The following is an 18,476-nucleotide window of genomic DNA, read 5'->3' as shown; positions in this document are numbered from 1 at the left end:
TTCCTTAAGAGACAGGGGTCTTGCTATGTTGCCCAGGCTGGTCTTGAACTCCTGGGCTCAAGTGATCCTCCTGCCTCAGCCTCCTGAGCAGTTGGGATTACAGGCGTGAGCCATTGCACCCGGCTCAAGTAATGTTTTTTTGAAAGTCCTGATACCTCAAGTTAGCATCCACCTCTCTTCCCTCACTTTAGCCTGCAGCCTAGGTTGTGACAGCAGGAGCTTCCTGAGAAGGTCCTGGGGTCCTGGCACCCTCTGGCCAGCTGCTGTGACTCCCCCTGGTGGCTGCTCCACGAAGGCTTGGCTGTTGGACTCCCCGCCCCCCTCGCAGGGAGATTCCCATTCACAGTGTCCCCCAAGGCCTGGCTGTCTGAGGTCACAGAGCCTCAGGCTGTAGTGGCCTTGTCCATCCTGTTTCCAGGTGTGTGGCTGGCCCAGCCTGACCCCAGGGCCCTGGTGAGGGGTGGAGTGGGTGACTGGGCTTCTGGGTGCCCAGCACGAGGCCGGCGCAGGGGTTGGAGTAGGGGAGAGACCCAGATTCTGCTCCAAAGGGTCTTCCCGCCGCCCAACTCCCACCAGGAGCCTGGCTAGGCCTCGCAGCCTCTTGACCAGGTAGAGTTGTGGGCACTTGGGAGAAGCCTCAGCGTGGCAGGCGTCCCCAGCCAAAGCCCGGAGCAGGTCTCCCATCCAAGCAAAAGGCTGGAAAGGAGACAGGCCCTGCAGTTTGGGTCCTGAAGCCAAGGATGCTCAGGGCCGCTGGGTCTGCTGGGCAGGGAGGGAGCCCTGTTCCTCCTCAGACCTTTGGCTCCAGCACAGCCCACCCACTGTGGGGACTGGGACCCAGCCCTGTGGCTCCAGGAAGCCAGCGTGAGGGCAGAAGAGGAGGCAGGGGCGGGGCACATGCAGGTGCCCTGCGTGGGTGCCCGTCCTCCCCAGGCTTCCTGTAGAGCCCATGACTGGAGCCCTCCAGCGGCTGGCACCACCCTCCTTGACATCCCTGCATTTATTGCTGTCCACTCAGCAGGAACTTCTAGCACCCTCCTTCCTCCTAAAGCTCGTGGCAGTGGCCGGCTGGGGCGATGAAGAGCTGACCCCACAGTGCAGCCACCAAGGCCCTGATGTGGCATCTGTGTGAGGGACGATGACTTCTGGCACTTCTGCACTGAGCCATGCCCCCCAAGATGGGTCACTTTGCCCTCAGACCACCTCTTCCTCCCCAGTGTTCCCAGGCCTGGGGCTCGGCACAGGGAGGCCCGGCCTGTGGCTGACCCCTCACCGCAGTTCTGGCCCTAACAGAGCCGACAGACTTCTTTCCCAGGGCTCCTGCTCTGTGTGTGTGTGTGTGTGTGTGTGTGTGTGTGTGTACCTACTGGCTGTACGTGGTGTGGGTGTGGTGTGTGCCTGTGTGCACATGGTGTGTGTGGCATGCACGTGTGTGCTGTATGTGATGTGTGGCATGTGGTGTGTGCTCGGTATGTGGTGTGTGCCTGTGAGTGGCATGGGTATGGTTGTGTGTGTGTGTGTGTGTGTGTGTGTATGTGTGCACTTGGGCCAGCTGAGCCTGGGGATGAAGGCTGCCGCCCGCTCTGCCTACCTCCCTGTAAGCCACAGAATGTGCACGGGCCTGTGCCAGGCTCTCCCTCGAGTCCCTCCTGGAGCTGGCAGGGGCCCTGCTGCCGCCCACCTGGCAGATGGCTCAGAGCCCTGCTTCGCAGCAGCGTGCAAAGTCTGAGCTGCACCCCCGCCCCAGGATGGAAAAGGGACCTGTGGCAACCTGGACTGTTCCCTTCCTAACGTCCTTCTCACAGCATGCTTCGTGGGAGCTGTTAATTGCATGAAATAGACCTGTTTTCCCTTCTCAACCCCTAGTCTCTGTAGAGAGTGTTTTCTGCTCCTCTCCCACGGGCATCTGCCTGTTGACATCCTGGGTCTGGGTGGGGTCTCATCACAAAGACAGCAGGGGCTGCCCTCCCAAGACCATCTAACCTGTAGCCTCCCCCCTGACCACGGGGCCTGGGGCTCCTTGCACAGCCCAGAGCAGGGTGCAGGTTCACCCAGGGCTCTCCGAGGCTGCGAGGCCTGGCCAGTCCCTGCTCGGCTAGGACCACCCAGTGCTGCTCCCTGGGCCTGCCTCTCCCTCCGCCTGGGCTTCGTGCATCTGCTCCCCCATGGGGCTGTGCGCACAGGCCCCCCAGACCTGCCCGCCCACCCCTGGGCTGGAGGAGTGCAAGAAATGGCCCACGGGGGCCACTGGGCAGCCCTTGGGGAGGTGGGTCGGGCCCAGCGGGGAATTCCTTCTGTTTTGCTCCCCACGGTGTCCCCAGGGCTGGTCTCCGGCAGCTGCTTGCTGAGTGGATGTTGGTTTGATTCCTTGGTGAATACCCAGGGCCTGATTTCTTCCTGGCGCTGTGCAGTCCACAGTGCCTGTGTGCTTGTGCGTGGGTGCGTGTGGGTGTGAGGTACTCATGTGCATGTCCAGCCTAACCCCCTTGCCACCACCTGCTGCTCTGGACTCCTGCATGGGGGTGGAGACTGAGGGATGGGGCAGAGGAAGAGGAGCTGAGGGTCAAGGGGAGACGCTGGGCACAGGGAGACAGGTCAAGGGGGGACGCCGGGCAAGGGTGCCAGGAGCAGTGGAGCAGGAAAGCACAGGTGTGGGCACCCACCCGAGGGGACAACTGTCACCACTCCTGCTGAAGTGGTTTAGAAAAGTTGGGTGGCACTGAGACACGGGCAACCAGAAGTGCAGGCTTGGGAGGCTGAGGTGCCCATGCCCAGCCAGCCCCTCCATGCCCTCCTCTCCCCCCAGCACGGCTCCTGCATGGCCCTGAGGGTCTTTCCACCTGTGTCCGTCGCTGTCCCCAGTGCCCACCCTGTGGCGGCCTTTAAGGTGAGAGAACAGAGGCACAGGTGGCAGCAGGTGGCCTCCTGTGCGGGGCCCATGACAGGGGTCCCATGCTCTGATGCTGTCCTCGCCTCGGGCACCAGCTGCGGCTCCCTTCTGCTGATACAGAGATGACCAGAGCCCTCCACATCTCCCACCTGGGCTTCATCCTGCAACTCACAGCTCCTCACCCACCGGGGTCCCCCAAGGATCCCCACGTGGGCAGCTGGCACACAGGCTGGGTTTTTATTGGAAGAAGCATAAATAAAATAACGGTATTTGAGAGAGGAGGAAGGAGCGCTATTTACAAAGGAGTCTGATGGGGCTCACAGGTGCAACAGCAGCGCTGGGAGGACCAACAGGATGGTGTGGGCAGCCAGGCTGGGTGCAGAGCTCTGCTCAAGGGTCTCCTGGCCCCGGGTGTCCCGCTTCTGGCCGCCCGACCTCGCTGGCTGGAACTGCAGTTTGGGGAGGATCCGATGGATCCAGTTGTGGTGGGCGGTGACACGGATGTAGACACCTGGGCGGTTCTGGCGGGCGCAGCCCTCACCCCAGCTGATCACCCCGGCCTGCAGCCACGACTGACCCACGAGGCACACCAGGGGGCCGCCCGAGTCGCCCTGCGGGGGATGCAGAGGCACCGTCAGAGCCCACCTTGAGTTCCCAGAGACTCAGTTGCAGTCGCACAGGAGGCGTGTAGCTCCACACTGGATTCCTTCTCTCCATCCCAGAGCCTCTCTGCCGGGCTCCCCCTCCCCTCCAGTCTGATTGTCTAGAGTGCCTATTCTTTAGTGTCCCCAGATCAACTAGGGTGTGTGTGTGTTGAAAATGCAGTTTCCTGTGCCCCACCCCAGACCCACTGACTCTGATCCTTCTGGGGTGGGGTCCAGGAATCTGCTTTTCCTTTTTTTTTTTTTTTTTTTTTTGAGATGGAGTCTTGCTCTGTCGCCCAGGCTGGAGTGCACTGGCGCGATCTCGGCTCACTGCAAGCTCTGCCTCCCAGGTTCATGCCATTCTCCTGCCTCAGCCTCCCTAGTAGCTGGGACTACAGGCGCCTGCCACCACTCCCGGCTAATTTTTTGTATTTTTAGTAGAGACGGGGGTTTCACCGTGTTAGCCAGGATGGTCTCGATCTCCTGACCTTGTGAACCACCCTCCTTGGCCTCCCAAAGTGCTGGGATTACAGGCATGAGCCACCGCGCCCGGCCCTGGAATCTGCCTTTTCAAAGCAAGCTGCTCAGCTGGTTGAATGCACAGCCCATGGAGCGGGGCATGATCCCACCCTGCCCTGGGCCTGGAGGTGGGGACTGAGTCCCCGTGGACACCACATGGCTCCCACCTTGCAGGCGTCCTTCTTGCCCTCTTCGAAGCCGGCGCACAGCATGTCATTCTTGATGGTTTTGGGTTGGTAGCCGAAGTCGGTGTCTTTGCTGTAAAGCAGGTTGCACTTGGGCGTGTCGATGATGGGCACAGCGAGTTTCTGCAGGATCCGCGGTTTGGGCAGGAGGTCTGGAGAGGGGCGGAACAGCCCGGGGCTCAACGGACTTCCTCATCAAGAACCCACGGCCCTGGGAACCACCACTCCATCCTGCCTGTCGTTTCCTCATGTTTAGACCATCTCTGGCTTAGGGCACTGTGGGGCAGACATCCTCCCTCCTTCCAGGCAGCAGGCTAGGCCCTTTCTGTCGCCCTCTCCCTTCACCCCCTCTTCCTTCTGGGTCTGCTGCTGCTCCCCTCAGCCCTACCTGTGTGAACAGAGACCATGTGTATGTATTAATATAGCAACACGAAGATTGGGGGTTGAGTGGTCCCCAAGCCGCCCTGGGCCTTGTTGAGGCACATCCCCCATTCTTTCCCAGCCCTGTCCCCTTACCTTGCTCACTGGGGCTGCCCCAGCCAGTGACCCAGCAGTTCATGCCCGTCTCAAAGATCACCGAGGGGTCAGGCAGGCACACGGGGAGGACGTAATTGGTGAAGGGCACTGGTGCCTCCAGCTCCACCAGGGCCACGTCGGCGCTGGAGGCCATGCCCTGGTACAGGGGGTTACTCTCCACCCGCCTCACCCGGGCATACACAGCGTGTGGCCCCGGCTGCACTAGCTGCCTTGCCCCCAGCAGGACCTCGTACAGGGACGTCTCAGAGGTGCTGGCGGGAGAAACAGAGAGGCGGTATGAGGCGGCCCCTCATGTGGGGACAGGCCCGGGAGGGGCTGGGGCCCCTCTGGCCACCACCGTGCCCCACACCTCTCTCTGCATGCTGTCTTCGAGAGCCATTTCTAGGACAGCCAGGTGCAGCGGTGATCCGTGTTGACATTGAAGCCAGACCGCCTGACTCAGATTTCCACCTCCACCCCTGGCCGCTGTGTGGCCTTGGGCAAGTCACCTAACAAGTTCTCTGTGACGCAGCTTTCTCACCTGTGCTGTGGGGACAGTCACAGTGCCTACCTGAAAGGCTGGCTGGGAGAGAACCACCCTCCAGGTGCAGCAGGGCCAGCCCCACCTGCGGGCCTCTGGCAGGTGACCCGCCCTCTCTCAGCCCGAGTTTCCGATTTTTTTTTTTCCCCTAGAGACAGAGTTCTCATTCTGTCACCCAGGCTGGAGTGCAGCGGCGCAATTGTAACTCACTGCAGCCTCCAACTCCTGGGCTCAAGCCATCCTCCCGCCTCAGCTTCCTGAGTACTTGGGACCACAGGCACCACTGCACCTGGGTTTCTTTTTTTTTTTTTTTTTTTTTTTTTGATTTTTAGTAGAGACAGGGTCTTGCTATGTTGCCCAGGCTGGTCTTGAACTCCTGGGCTCAACTGACCTGCCCGCCTTGGCCTCCCAAAGTGCTGGGATTACGGGCGTGAGCCACCGTGCTTGGCCATGAGTATCTGAATTTAAGATGTGGGTTTTTTTTTGTCACGATATTCTTCTAAAGATCAAGAAGAAAAGAGAAACAGATGTGGGGTTTAAAATAATTAGAGCTGTGGTGGTGAGGTGTGAGGTGAGGGGTTTGGGACACCCGGAAGGTGTGGGGCCAGGTGGTTCATACACGGCCGAGGGTTGGGTGGCCTGGCCTCCGCTCAGGGCTTTCTGGGGTGGTTCAGGTGGGTGAGGGGAGGAAGGGCCGTTCTATCTGGTCCTTGGGCTTTGTGAGCAGAGTTCCTCCCGGGAAGAGCGTCCTGGAGCTGAGGTGTGCGCGGGATGGGGAAAGGCCAGGACGGGCTGATGGGCAGAGCCTGCCGGGCCGCTTCTGCAGGGACCCACAGGGAGTGGGTGAGAGGGTGGAGGGGATGGAGGGGGTCGGGGGGCGGTGTGAGGCGCCTCCCGCGGGCGGGAGCAGCGGTTGCAACTGGAAGTTAGCCCTGGAGTTGGACCTAAGGGAAGCATCTGGCTTGGAAGGCGGCGGGGCTGGACCAGGAGCCCGCAGGGAGGTCACCCGCAGGATTTGGCGCGGCGGGCGCTGTCCACGGTGCTGAACCGGTCGCGCGCGGGGAGCTGTCAGCGCTATGGGCGGGGGCAGGGGCGGGCGGACTCACTTGGGGAAGCAGTGTGCGGCCGTCAGGACCCACCGCTCCGCGATGAGGCTGCCCCCGCAGAAGTGGCTTCCGTTGCGCTGGATGCTGACTTGCCAGGGCCACTCGCCCTCCTGCGCGTCCTGCCCGCCCACCATTCGGTTCAACATCCTGTGGCGCCCACAGGCTGGGGGAGCATGGGGAGCGGGTGGGGGCGCTCACTGGGGCTTGTTCCACGGCCGAGGCCCAGCCCTCAGCCTCACACTCCAGTCCTCGTCCCTCCTGCCCCGACCTGCCCGAAGACCTTGAGGAAGTCGGAGGCCTGGGCTTCGGGGCAGTCTGGCATACAGGCAGACTCTCCCCAGCTGTCCCCCAAGTCTCACTCTCCTCGCCGGGAAGGGCAACCTAACAGCTGCCTCTTGGGGGCCACGGAGGCACTGAGATAACCCAGGGAAGGGTCTTGTCCCAGGGCCTGACCCAAACAGGTGTCTGGAAGGATGGAACGGGTGTCACGCCCTCTGCAAGGGAGCGACCCAGAGGGGGCCAGTCACTGTTCAGGGTGATCCTCAGACCCCGAGGCCCTCATCCTGTGCCATGCCTCAATGCTCTGTGCTGCCCGTCCTGCTCCTGTGTGGACCTTCCTCCTCCTCTCCTTTCTGGGCTCCAGTTCCACGCAGCCCCCACTTTCCCCTCCTCTGGAATTCCCGTATCCTGTGCATTCCGAATTCCCTCTGGGTGTGACTGTCCCTGGCTCAGTCCAGCTGGCTCCTGTCCCTCCCACCCCAGGGCCTTGGGTGCTTACCTGTTGCTGCCTTGACCCCCTGAGACCCTGGAAATGAGGAGAGGGTGATCAGCCAGGCCAGCTGCAGCCTGGCCTGCCCTCCCCAACCCTGCAGCCCCTCTCCACTGACCCTCCCCAGCTCCTGAGGACTCCAGAGGGACAGTCCACAGAGGGACCTCACAGGAGAGCCCAAGGGCCTGCAGTTTCCCCCCCAGGGCTGGCTCTGCCATATGCTCAGGCCCAGGCCCATGGGCCAGAGCTTATCTGCAAGGGTGGATGCTCCTTGCCACATGGGGAGCCAGTCAGGAGATGCCAGTGAAGGGATCCCCAAGCTCGATGTCCCCTTCTCATCCTGGCAAGGGTTCTGTCCCTCCACACTCCACACCCATCCTTGTCTGGAAGTTTCTGGGGAGGGTCCAGCCTCCAGCCCTGGCACTGTAGGGTTGGCCTTTCCTCCTGGAACAGCTCAGAGTGGAAGAGGCCCGGGAGCTCTTTCTGCATTTGAGCTGCCCAGGCTCTCTCACAGTCTGCTCTGGAAACAGCTCCTTCCCCAAGTCTCACTTTGGTCCTGAGGCTGAGGCCCGAGCCCCATAGGCTTCTCCCTGGCCTCAGGGGAGTAGAGAAGGTACAGTGGTCTGCATTGGCCATCAGGGATCAGCCTTCTCAAGATTCCAGAGTCCCAAGAGCGGACCCTTCTCCCAGGCATGCAGCAGGCTCGGCAGGCGAGGCCCAGGACCTCCTGCTGGGCCGTGCAAGGGGATTTTGGAGCGGATAAGGTGAGGGGCCAGGAAGAGAAGTAAGGTATGGGGTCATTCGGGGGAACCAAGGATGGGAACATATTTTCTGGGGTCCATTGCCTCCCACACCCCAGGACACAAAGGGCCTCTTGCTGGGCCTTTAACCAAACACTGGAGCCTCTACCCCAGCTTGGAGACCCCAGCCAGGACCACAGTGTACAGCCCCAGGGTAGCAAAGCCTGGAACTTCCTGGCCTTGAGAGAGTCCTCTCACCACCCCTGCACTCCGCACATCTGATTCTGTGGGGGCACATTTGCCCGTAGCTGGGGAGGAGTCAGAACAGCCACCTCCCCACACCTAGGCCCTCAGCTTCCCCTTGACCCCCAGTGCCTTCTGGTGCCCGGGCCAGCTGCTGTGGACCATGTCTTCACTCTGCCCAGAAAAGATAACCAGTCCCCTGGAGTCGAAGGGCTGTGGGGACAGGAAGTGGCCACAGAGGGCCCAAGCACCCCCAGGGTTTTTACGGCATCCTCTTCCTACCTGTCTGCCTCACAGTCTGGGGGACACCCTCCCCAACACCATTGGTGGGCACAGACACCCCTGGGGGTTGCTGGACAACAAGGCAGCAGGCGGCGAGGGGGCAGCTGTGGATGGGCAGGAGGAGGAGGTGGAGAAGGTGCAGGGCAGGCAAAGGGGTGCCCCGCAGAAGCAGAATCAGGGGCAACAGGAAATGGAGAGTCTGCCCTGGATGCTCTGCTCATTAATTTGTGCTAATTAAGTGCCCTTTAAAATGCAAACACTCCTGGGAGGGTTATTCCCTGCCCCCCCACCCCGCCCCCCGACCCCTTGCTCCTTCCAGGCCTGAGGATCCTGCTTGCAGAAGGGGGTGCACTGTCAGGCCTTCTCGCCCTCTGGGAGTCTGCAGGAGCTGTGTCTCCATGCTCCCTGCCTGAGCACTGCCCCCTTCAGCGATACCTCCTCCCCATGCAGATCCTTCCTTCCTAAAGCAGCCCTGTGCTTCTCATTTAGGCAGAGTCTTCTGGTCTCTGAGTGCTTGCTCCCCTCACCCCACAATCTGGATGCCCTTCCCCCGGTCTCCATAAGTCCTAGTCTTTTTTTTTTTTTGAGACGGAGTCTCGCTCTATCACCCAGGCTGGAGTGCAGTGGCGCGATCTCAGCTCACTGCAAGCTCCACCTCCTGGGTTCACGCCATTCTCCTGCCTCAGCCTCCTGAGTAGCTGGGACTACAGGCGCCCACCACTGTGTCAGACTAATTTTTTGTATTTTTAGTAGAGACGGGGTTTCACCATGGTCTCGATCTCCTGACCCCGTGATCCGCCCGCCTCGGCCTCCCAAAGCGCTGGAATTACAGGTGTGAGCCACCGCGCCCAGCCAAATCCTAGTCTTTATCTAGAGATCAAGGCCCAACTGAATGCTGCCTCCTCCAGGAAGTCTTCCTTGCTTGCTTGCATTATCTTGGAAGCCCCATACTCTCTCTTGAGCTCTCTGTCCTTCTGATGGGAGCTCTGCCTACATCACCCTGGAGCCAGAATCAAGTCTTATCTTAGCCCAGCAGCTCCGAGAAGGCAAGGGCTGCATCTGGGGGGCCTGATCTCAGGGAATGTGTGGACGGACACAAGTGTGGCTGTGGGGGCTGATCGGAAATGGGTGATGTGGACAGCTGAGCCCTTCGGGATGGGCGCCCTGTGGGGGCTGGAGGCAACAGCCAGGGGTGCCGGGGGTGTCAGGAGCATTGTTGGGGCCTGGGCCTCTGATTCGCTGGGAGCTGGTGGGGATGGTGAAGCTTAGTGGGTACCAGCCAGAGACGTGGTGGGGGTGCCACCCTCGGGCTGGGAGTGAGGACGTGTCCAGGAGTCCAGCCTCTGGTCACAGCTGTGAACCGACTGCAAAACTCATTGCCAAAGAGTTTTGGCAATGACCTTGGTTCCTCACCCCGCTCAGGGGCAGTCACTGCCTTCCACCTCCTGTGCAGATGGCTCGCTCAGAGGGCACCATCACCCTTGTGCTGGGAGGCTGGGGGAATGGGGTGGGGGAGACCGGGCCACTGAGGGGCCACCCTGGTGCCCTCCTACCCAAGGGAACGAGGAAGCCTGGAGTCCTGGCTAAGCTGCAGCCTGGGATGACCTGACCCAGCCCTGAGAGGTGACTTGAGGACAGGGAAGTGTGGTGGCTGCCAGGCTGGCCGGGCTAGCCCAGGAATGTGAGAGGGTTTCCCTGACAGAGAGTGTCCCGGCCTGCAGGGAGGGGCCTGGCAGGTGGGGCCCCCTGGCTTGCACCTGCTGTCCCTGACCCAGGACTGGGAGAGGGCATGGTGGCACATCACCAGTTCCTCTGTCAGCAGGAGACAGGGCCCTCTGCCACCTGCACCCCCTGCCCCCAGCTCTCTACTGAGCCCACAGCCAGCCTGCTGGGGCTTCTGGGCACAGGCAGCAGCCCTCGGCTCGGCCACTCTCCCACCCTGAGGATGATGGTCCAGGCACTTGGAGCCTGAGTTCACATCCTGCACATAGGAGGCCCCTGTCCTCACCTAGAGAATGGGGTGAGAGGCTGAGGTGGCAGGAAGCAGGGAGCCTGGCCAGAGCTGGCACAGCAGTGCCAGCGGAGAGGCATGGGAGGAGGCCCTGCCCAGTTATGGTGGTGGGGTCCTGCGGGGCCTGTGAGCACATCTCCCACCTTGCCTGCCCCACTTTGGACTCCCCAGTTGGCACATCTGGAGCCTTCCCACCTGCTCACGGGCAGGAGGGATGATAGCCTGTCCCAGGGAGGAGGGGGCTGAGCCGTGAGCAGGAGCCCCAGGCAGTGCAGCGCGGGGCCTGTTGGGGGACTGCACCACCAGGACCCTGCACCTTCGCGACTCACCAAAACACAGCAGCAGCAGGAGCGGCACCGCCGCGGGCCGCCTCATGTCCTCAGGCCTGGCTGGGGCGCAGGGCCGTGGTCGGCGGTGGCAGAAGCGTTGGAGCACGAGCGAGGTGCAGGCTCCATGAAGTGGAGTTTTATGCTGGAGATGAGCACAGGCCCGGCTATGCCGCCCAACCCGTCCGCCCGGCCTGCCCAGCTCCTCTCCTCAGGAAGGAAGCGCCCAGGGCCTACTCCTCCGTGACCTGGCCCTGAACCTCGAGACCCCCGGGCAGACCCCTCACCCCAGCGCAGCACGGGGTGCCGTTGGCCTGGGTTCCTGGACCCTGAGCTGACCCAGACGCCCCAGCAGACCCCGAGCTGACCGCGGTGCACGCGAAGTCCGTCCAGCTTCATTATTATTTTTCTTATTTTTTAATTTTTTGAGACGGAGTCTCGATCTGTCACTCAGGCTGGAGCGCAATCTCGGCTCACTGCACGCTCCGTCTCCCAGGTTCAAGCCATTCTCCTGCCTCAGCCTCCTGAGTAGCTGGGACTACAGGCGCCCGCCACCACGCTCGGCTAATGTTTTGTATTTTTAGTAGAGACGGGGTTTCACAGTGTTGGCCAGGCTGGTCTCGATCTCCTGACCTTGTGATCCGCCCTCCTCGGCCTCCCAAAGTGCTGGGATTACAGGCATGAACCACCGCGCCCGGCCTCATTCAGTATTTTATTGAACGCCGATGGAACACAGTGGGGCTGGGCCGCGCTAGTGGGAAAGTCAAGGCCAGGGGTGTTTGCGGGGCCTAGGGCAGGGGAGGCGATGGGACACGGGGCAGGGTCCGGGGTTGGCCGCAGCGACCCTCCTCCCGGGTCACCAGGCCCCAGAACCCCTCAGGCGTGCGCCAGCCCGGCCCAGGCGGCCGACCCCGGCCCCGGCTACCATCCCTTGGGCGGGGCGGGGGCTTCCTGGCACCAGGCGGGGAGGAAACGGCTCCGGGAAGGCCGGGCCGGGGTGACCTGTTTCAGTGTCCCCGCCTGGCTCTGGGCGCGGCGCCGCGGCGGAAGAGGCTCGGGGAGGAAGGTATTTGGTGCACGGAGCTGACGTCAGAGACAGAGTGGGGCCGAGCCGTGGGGTCGGGGGCGCCGGGCCTCAGTTTTCCCGCCGGCGCCGGGGTGCGGTACTCGCGGGCGGGGCCGGGCGGCTCCGGGCAGGGCTGGGGGTGCGGCCGTTCCCGCCTCAGCCTTGTCCGCGCGGGTCGTGGTGCTGCCCTCTGGTGGGCGCGGGGCGCGGGGCGCGGGGCGCGGGGCGCGGGGCGCGGCGCGGCGCCGGCGGCCGGCGGCCAGGGGTGCAGAAGTGGCGCTCCCAGCCTCTTGGTCAGGGCTCTGTCTCCCCGCACCGCCCTCCCTAGCCCCGCCCTCCCTCGGCTCCGCCTCTGCCACCTCCTCCCACCTTCCCTCCCCCTCTAGTCCCCGGAGTTCCCGGGTCGGGGGGACGGGAGGCGGGCTGGGCAGCCCCTGGGGGGCTGGAGGGAAGGAGGTGTCAGGCCTCTGAGCCCAAGCTAAGCCATCATATCCGCTGTGGCCTGCACGTACACAACCAGATGGCCGGTTCATGCCTTAACTGATGACATTGTCTCGTGAAATTCCTTCTCCTGGCTCATCCTGGCTCAAAAGCTCCCCTACTGAGCACCTTGTGACCCTTACTCTGCCCGCCTGAGAACAACCCCCCTTTGACTGTAATTTTCCTTTAGCCACCCAAATCCTATAAAACGGCCCCACCCCATCTCCCTTCGCTGACTCCCTTTTCGGACTCAGCCCGCCTGCACCCAGGTGATTAAAAGCTTTATTGCTCACACAAAGCCTGTTTGGTGGTCTCTTCACACACGGACGCGCATGAAATTTGGTGCCGTGACTCGGATCGGGGGACCTCCCTTGGCAGATCAATTCCCTGTCCTCCTGTTCTTTGCTCTGTGAGAAAGATCCACCTACGATCTCAGGTCCTCAGACCGACCAGCCCAAGGAACATCTCACCAATTTTAAATTGGGTAAGCGGCCTCTTCTTACTCTCTTCTCCAACCTCTCTCACTGTCCCTCAACCAGTTTCTCCTTTCCAGTATTCAGTCTCTCCCTTCTCTTAATTTCAATTCCTTTCATTTTCTGGTAGAGACAAAGGAGACACGTTTTATCCGTAGACCCAAAACTCCGGCGCCAGTCACAGACTGGGAAGGCAGCCTTCCCCTGGTGTTTAATCATTGCAGGGACGCCTCTCTGATTATTCACCCAGGTTTCAGAGGTGTCAGACTATGGTATGAGACCACCACTTCTCCTGTTGTCCTTCCCAGTTTTTCCCCAACCTCCCATTTTCCCTACTTTATAAGACAGAAGAAAAGGGAGAAAGCAAAAAGTTGCAAAGAAACAGAAGATAAATAGCTAGACGACCTTGGCGCCACCACCTGGCCCTGGTGGTTAAAATAAAAATAATATTAACCCCTGACCAAAACTACTGGTGTTATCTGTAGATTGAGAGACATTGTATGAGAAAGCACTGTAAAACTTTTTGTTCTGTTAGCTGATGTATGTAGCCCCCAGTCACGTTCCTCACGCTTGCTTCAGCTATTATGACTTTTTCACGCAGACCCCTTAGAGTTGTAAGCCCTTAAAAGGGCTAGGAATTTCTTTTTCGGAAAGCTCGGCTCTTAAGACACAAGTCTGCTGACGCTCCCGGCTGAATAAAAAAACCTCTTCTTTCTTTAATCTGGTGTCTGAGGACTTTCGTCTGCGACTCGTCCTGCTACATTTCTTGGTTCCCTGACCTGGAAGCGAGGTAATTGACGGACAGTCGAGGCAGCCCCTTAGGTGGCTTAGGCCTGCCCTGTGGAACATGCCTGCGGGGGACTCTGGCCAGCTTGAGCGACACGGATCCTGAGAGCACTGCCGGGTAGGCAATTGCCCTGGTGGAACGCCTTGTCAGAGCAGTGTGTGGTGGGCCCCCGTGGAGGATCAACGCAGTGGCTGAACACTGGGAAGGAACAGACACTTGGAGTCTGGACATTTGAAACTTGGTAAGACCGGTCTTTGGAACTTGCCCACTCCATTCGAGGGGAAGCGTGGCCTGGTCACCCACGGCGTGCCTCTACTGCCACTGTCGTTTTTGTTTTTGACTTGACTTGAATTGCTTGATACTTTGGTTTTAGTTTGACCTGGCTTGGATTTCTGGATACTCTGATTTTGGTTTTGATTCTGGTTTGGTGAAAACTGAAAAAATGTGTGTGTGTCTTTCTTACCCATTCTTTGTTCTGTGGTGTGCGTGTGGTGTGAGCGTGATGTTTTGTCTTGAGGAAACATGGGTCAGACACAAAGTAAGTCTACTCCTCTAGGAACTATGTTGAAAAATTTTAAGAAGGGATTTAATGGAGACTATGGGGTTACTACGACACCAGGGAAACTGAGAACTTTGTGTGAAATAGATTGGCCAACATTAGAAGTGGGTTGGCCATCAGAAGGAAGCCTGGACAGGTCCCTTGTTTCTAAGGTAACTGGTAAGTCAGGACACTCAGACCAGTTTCCATACATAGACACTTGGTTACAGCTGGTGCTAGACCCCCCACAGTGGCTAAGAGGGCAGGCAGCAGCAGTGCTAGTAGCAAAGGGGCAGATAGCCAAGGAAGGATCCCGCTCCACCCGCCGAGGGAAATCAACTCCTGAAGTTCTGTTCGACCCAACGTCAGAAGATCCATTGCAGGAGATGGCACCAGTGATCCCAGTGGTGCCCTCCCCTTACCAGGGAAAGAGGCTCCCCACTTTTGAGTCCACAGTGCTTGCACCTCTGCAAGACAAACATATCCCTAGGCCACCCAGAGTAGACAGGAGAGGAGGTGAAGCCTCGGGACAAACCCCTCCCTTGACAGCTCGTTTAAGACCCAAAATGGGGATACAAATGCCCCTGAGAGAGCAGCGGTATACTGGGGTAGATGAGGATGGTCACGTGGTGGAGAGGCGTGTTTTTACCAGCCCTTCACCTCTGCCGACCTTCTCAACTGGAAAAACAATACCCTGTCCTATACTGAAAAGCCACAAGCTCTAATTGATTTGCTCCAAACTATTATCCAGACCCATAACCCCACTTGGGCTGATTGCCACCAGTTGCTCATGTTCCTCTTTAACAGAGATGAAAGGCGGAGAGTGCTCCAAGCAGCAACTAAGTGGCTAGAGGAACATGCACCGGCTGATTACCAAAACCCCCAGGAGTATGGAAGCACCTAGTTACTGGGAACCGACCCCCAGTGGGACCCAAATGAAAGCATATGCAAAGGCTAAACCGATACAGGGAAGCTCTCTTGGAAGGATTAAAGAGGGGAGCCCAGAAGGCCACAAACGTTAACAAGGTCTCTGAGGTCATTCAGGGAAACGAAGAAAGTCCAGCACAATTCTATGAGAGACTGTGTGAGGCCTATCCTATGTATACTCCCTTTGATCCCAATAGCCCTGAAAATCAGCACATGCTTCACATGGCTTTAGTCAGTCAAAGCACAGAAGACATGAGAAGAAAACTGCAGAAACAGGCTGGGCTTGCAGGGATGAACACATCACAGTTATTAGAAAGAGCTAACCGGGTGTTTGTAAAGAGGGATGCAGTAGGCCGTAAGGAAAACCGCAGAGAGAATGAACGTCAGGCCCGGCGAAACGCCAACCTGCCTGTTAGCTGCAGGAATCAGAGGGGTCCCCCCAAAGAGGCAAGGGAAGGGGGGCCCCAGGAAAGAAACTCAGCCTGGCTGTCAGAGCTTGCGGCGTAATCAGTGTGCTTATTGTAAAGAAATAGGACATTGAAAGAACAAATGCCCTCAGCCAAAAGGAAAACAAGGTGACTCAGAGCAGGAGACTCCAGATAAGGAGGAAGGGGCCCTGCTCAACCCGGCAGAAGGGTTACTGGACTGAGGGGGACCGGGCTCAAGGACCCCCAAAGAGCCTATGGTCAGGATGACAGTTGGGGGTAAAGACATTGATTGTCTTGTAGATACCGGTGCTGAACATTCGGTAGCAAACGCCCCGGTCGCCCCCTTATCCAAAAAGACTATTGACATCAGAGCCACGGGGGTTTCAGCAAAGCAAGCTTTCTGCTTGCCTGGGACTTGCACTGTAGGAGGACATACAGTGACTCATCAGTTTTTGTACATGCCTGATTGTCCCTTGCCCTTGTTGGGAAGGGACTTGCTTAGCAAACTGAGAGCCACTATCTCTTTGACAGAGCACGGCTCTTTGCTGCTAAAGTTACCCGGAACGGGAGTCATTATGACCCTTACAGTCCCCCGAGAGGAGGAATGGAGACTTTTCTTAACTGAGTCAGGCCAAGAGATAAGACCAGCTCTGGCTAAGCAGTGGCCAAGAGTGTGGGCAGAAGACAACCCTCCAGGGTTGGCAGTCAACCAAGCCCCCGTAGTTATAGAAGTTAAGCCTGGGGCCCAGCTGGTTAGGCAAAAACAGTACCCGGTCCCCAGAAAAGCTCTTGAAGGTATCCAGGTCCATCTCAAGCGCCTAAGAACCTTTGGAATGAGAGTTCCTTGTCAGTCTCCATGGAACACTCCCCTCCTGCCTGTTCCCAAGCCTGGGACCAAGGACTACAGGCCAGTACAGGATTTGCGCTTGGTTAATCAGGCTACAGTGACTTTACATCCAACAGTACCTAACCCGTACACATTGCTGGGGTTGCTGCCAGCTGAGGACAGCTGGTTCACCTGCTTGGACCTGAAAGACGCTTTCTTTCCTATCACATTAGCCCCTGAGAGCCAGAAGCTGTTTGCCTTTCAGTGGGAAGAGCCGGAGTCAAGTGTCACTACTCAGTACACTTGGACCCGGCTTCCCCAAGGGTTCAAGAACTCCCCCACCATCTCCGGGGAGGTGTTGGCTCGAGACCTCCAGAAGTTTCCCACCAGAGACCTAGGCTGCGTGTTGTTCCAGTACGTTGATGACGTTTGCTGGGACACTCCACAGCAGTCGGGTGCACCAAGGGAACACCTGGAGGACTGTGGGTATAAGATGTCCAAGAAAAAAGCTCAGATTTGCCGACAGCAGGTATGTTACTTGGGATTTACTATCCGATGGGGGGAGCACAGCCTGGGATCAGAAAGAAAGCAGGTCATTTGTAATCTACAGGAGCCTAAGACCAGAAGGCAGGTGAGAGAATTCTTAGGGACTGTAGAGTTTTGCAGACTGTGGATCCCAAACTTTGCAGTATTAGCTAAGCCTTTGTATGAGGTCACAAAGGGGGGGACCGGGAACCTTTTGAATGGGGATCCCCACAACAGCAAGCCTTTCATGAGTTAAAGGAAAGACTCATGTTGGCCCAAGCCCTGGGGCTATCCGATCTGACAAAGCCTTTTACATTGTATGTGTCAGAGAGAGCAAAGATGGCAGTTGGAGTTTTAACCCAAACTGTGGGGCCCTGGCTGAGGCCAGTGGCCTACCTCTCTCAACAACTAGACGGGGTTTCTAAAGGATGGCCCCCGTGTTTGAGGGCCTTGGCAGCAACTGCCCTGCTAATACAAGTAGCAGATAAGCTGACTCTTGGGCAAAACCTGAACATAAAGGCCCCCCATGCTGTGGTGACTTTAATAAATACTAAAGGACATCATTGGCTAAGGAATGCGAGACTAAGTACCAAAGTTTGCTCTGTGAAAATCTCCGTATAACCATTGAAGTTTGGAACACCCTGAACCCCGCTACCTTGCTCCCCGTCTCTGAGAGCCCTGTCAAGCATGACTGTGTAGAAGTGTTGGACTCAGTTTACTGTAGCAGACCTGACCTCCGGGACCAGCCTTGGGCATCAGCAGACTGGGAACTATACGTGGATGGGGGCAGCTTCATCAACCCACAAGGAGAGAGATGTGCAGGGTATGCGGTGGTAACTCTGGACACTGTTGTTGAAGCCAGATCGTTGCCCCAGGACACTTCAGCTCAGAAAGCTGAACTCATTGCTTTAATTCGGGCCTTAGAACTCAGTGAAGGTAAGACTGTAAACATTCACACTGACCCTTGATATGCCTTTTTAACCCTTCAAGTGCATGGAGCATTACAAAAGAAAAGGGCCTATTGAACGCTGAGGGAAAAGACAAAACATCAACAAGAAATCTTGTAATTATTAGAAGCAGTATGGAAACCCCACAAGGTGGCAGTTATGCATTGCAGAGGACACCAGCGAGCTTCCACCTTGGTGGGCTTGGGAAATTCCCGCGCTGACTCAGAGGCTCAAAAAGCAGCATCTGCCCCCTTCTGGGCATCAGTCACAGCCCCCCTGCTCCCTCAAGCACCTGATCTTGTACCTACTTATTCTAAAGAAGAAAAGGACTTTCTCCAGGCAGAGGGAGGACAAGTGATGGAAGAAGGATGGATTCAGTTACCAGATGGGAGAGTAGCTGTGCCACAGCTGCTAGGAGCTGCAGCACTGGCTGTGCATGAAGCAACCCATCTAGGTCAGGAATCACTTGAAAAGTTGTTAGGCCGGTATTTCTACATCTCGCATTGGTCAGCCCTTGCCACAACGGTGACGCGGCGGTGTGTTACCTGCCAACAGCGTAATGCAAGGCAAGGTCCAGCTGTTCCGCCCGGCATATGAGCTGATGGAGCAGCCCCCTTTGAAGATCTCCAGGTGGACTTCACAGAGATGCCAAAGTGTGGAGGTAACAGGTATTTACTAGTTCTTGTGTGTACCTACTCTGGGTGGGC

At 58.4% G+C, this 18,476-nt stretch overlaps 1 protein-coding gene across 1 annotated transcript; it reads right to left on the bottom strand.

Annotated features, from left to right (window-relative positions):
• Positions 1-3,104: 3,104 nt before the first annotated feature.
• On the bottom strand, positions 3,105-10,879 carry PRSS27 (serine protease 27). The gene is made up of 6 exons (XM_030798137.1): positions 10,776-10,879; positions 7,180-7,206; positions 6,402-6,564; positions 4,755-5,026; positions 4,221-4,390; positions 3,105-3,501 (listed from the first exon to the last, which is right to left on the bottom strand). The coding sequence occupies exons 1-6, from the start codon at positions 10,819-10,821 to the stop codon at positions 3,208-3,210; spliced, it is 972 nt and encodes a 323-aa protein (XP_030653997.1). The 5' UTR covers positions 10,822-10,879; the 3' UTR covers positions 3,105-3,207.
• Between the last annotated feature and the right edge of the window lie 7,597 nt (positions 10,880-18,476).

Source organism: Nomascus leucogenys, chromosome 18 (assembly GCF_006542625.1).
Source record: "Nomascus leucogenys isolate Asia chromosome 18, Asia_NLE_v1, whole genome shotgun sequence".
Classification (NCBI taxonomy): domain Eukaryota; kingdom Metazoa; phylum Chordata; class Mammalia; order Primates; family Hylobatidae; genus Nomascus; species Nomascus leucogenys.
Note: the sequence above shows the minus strand (reverse complement) of the source record. Positions and strands in the feature narration are given on the sequence as shown.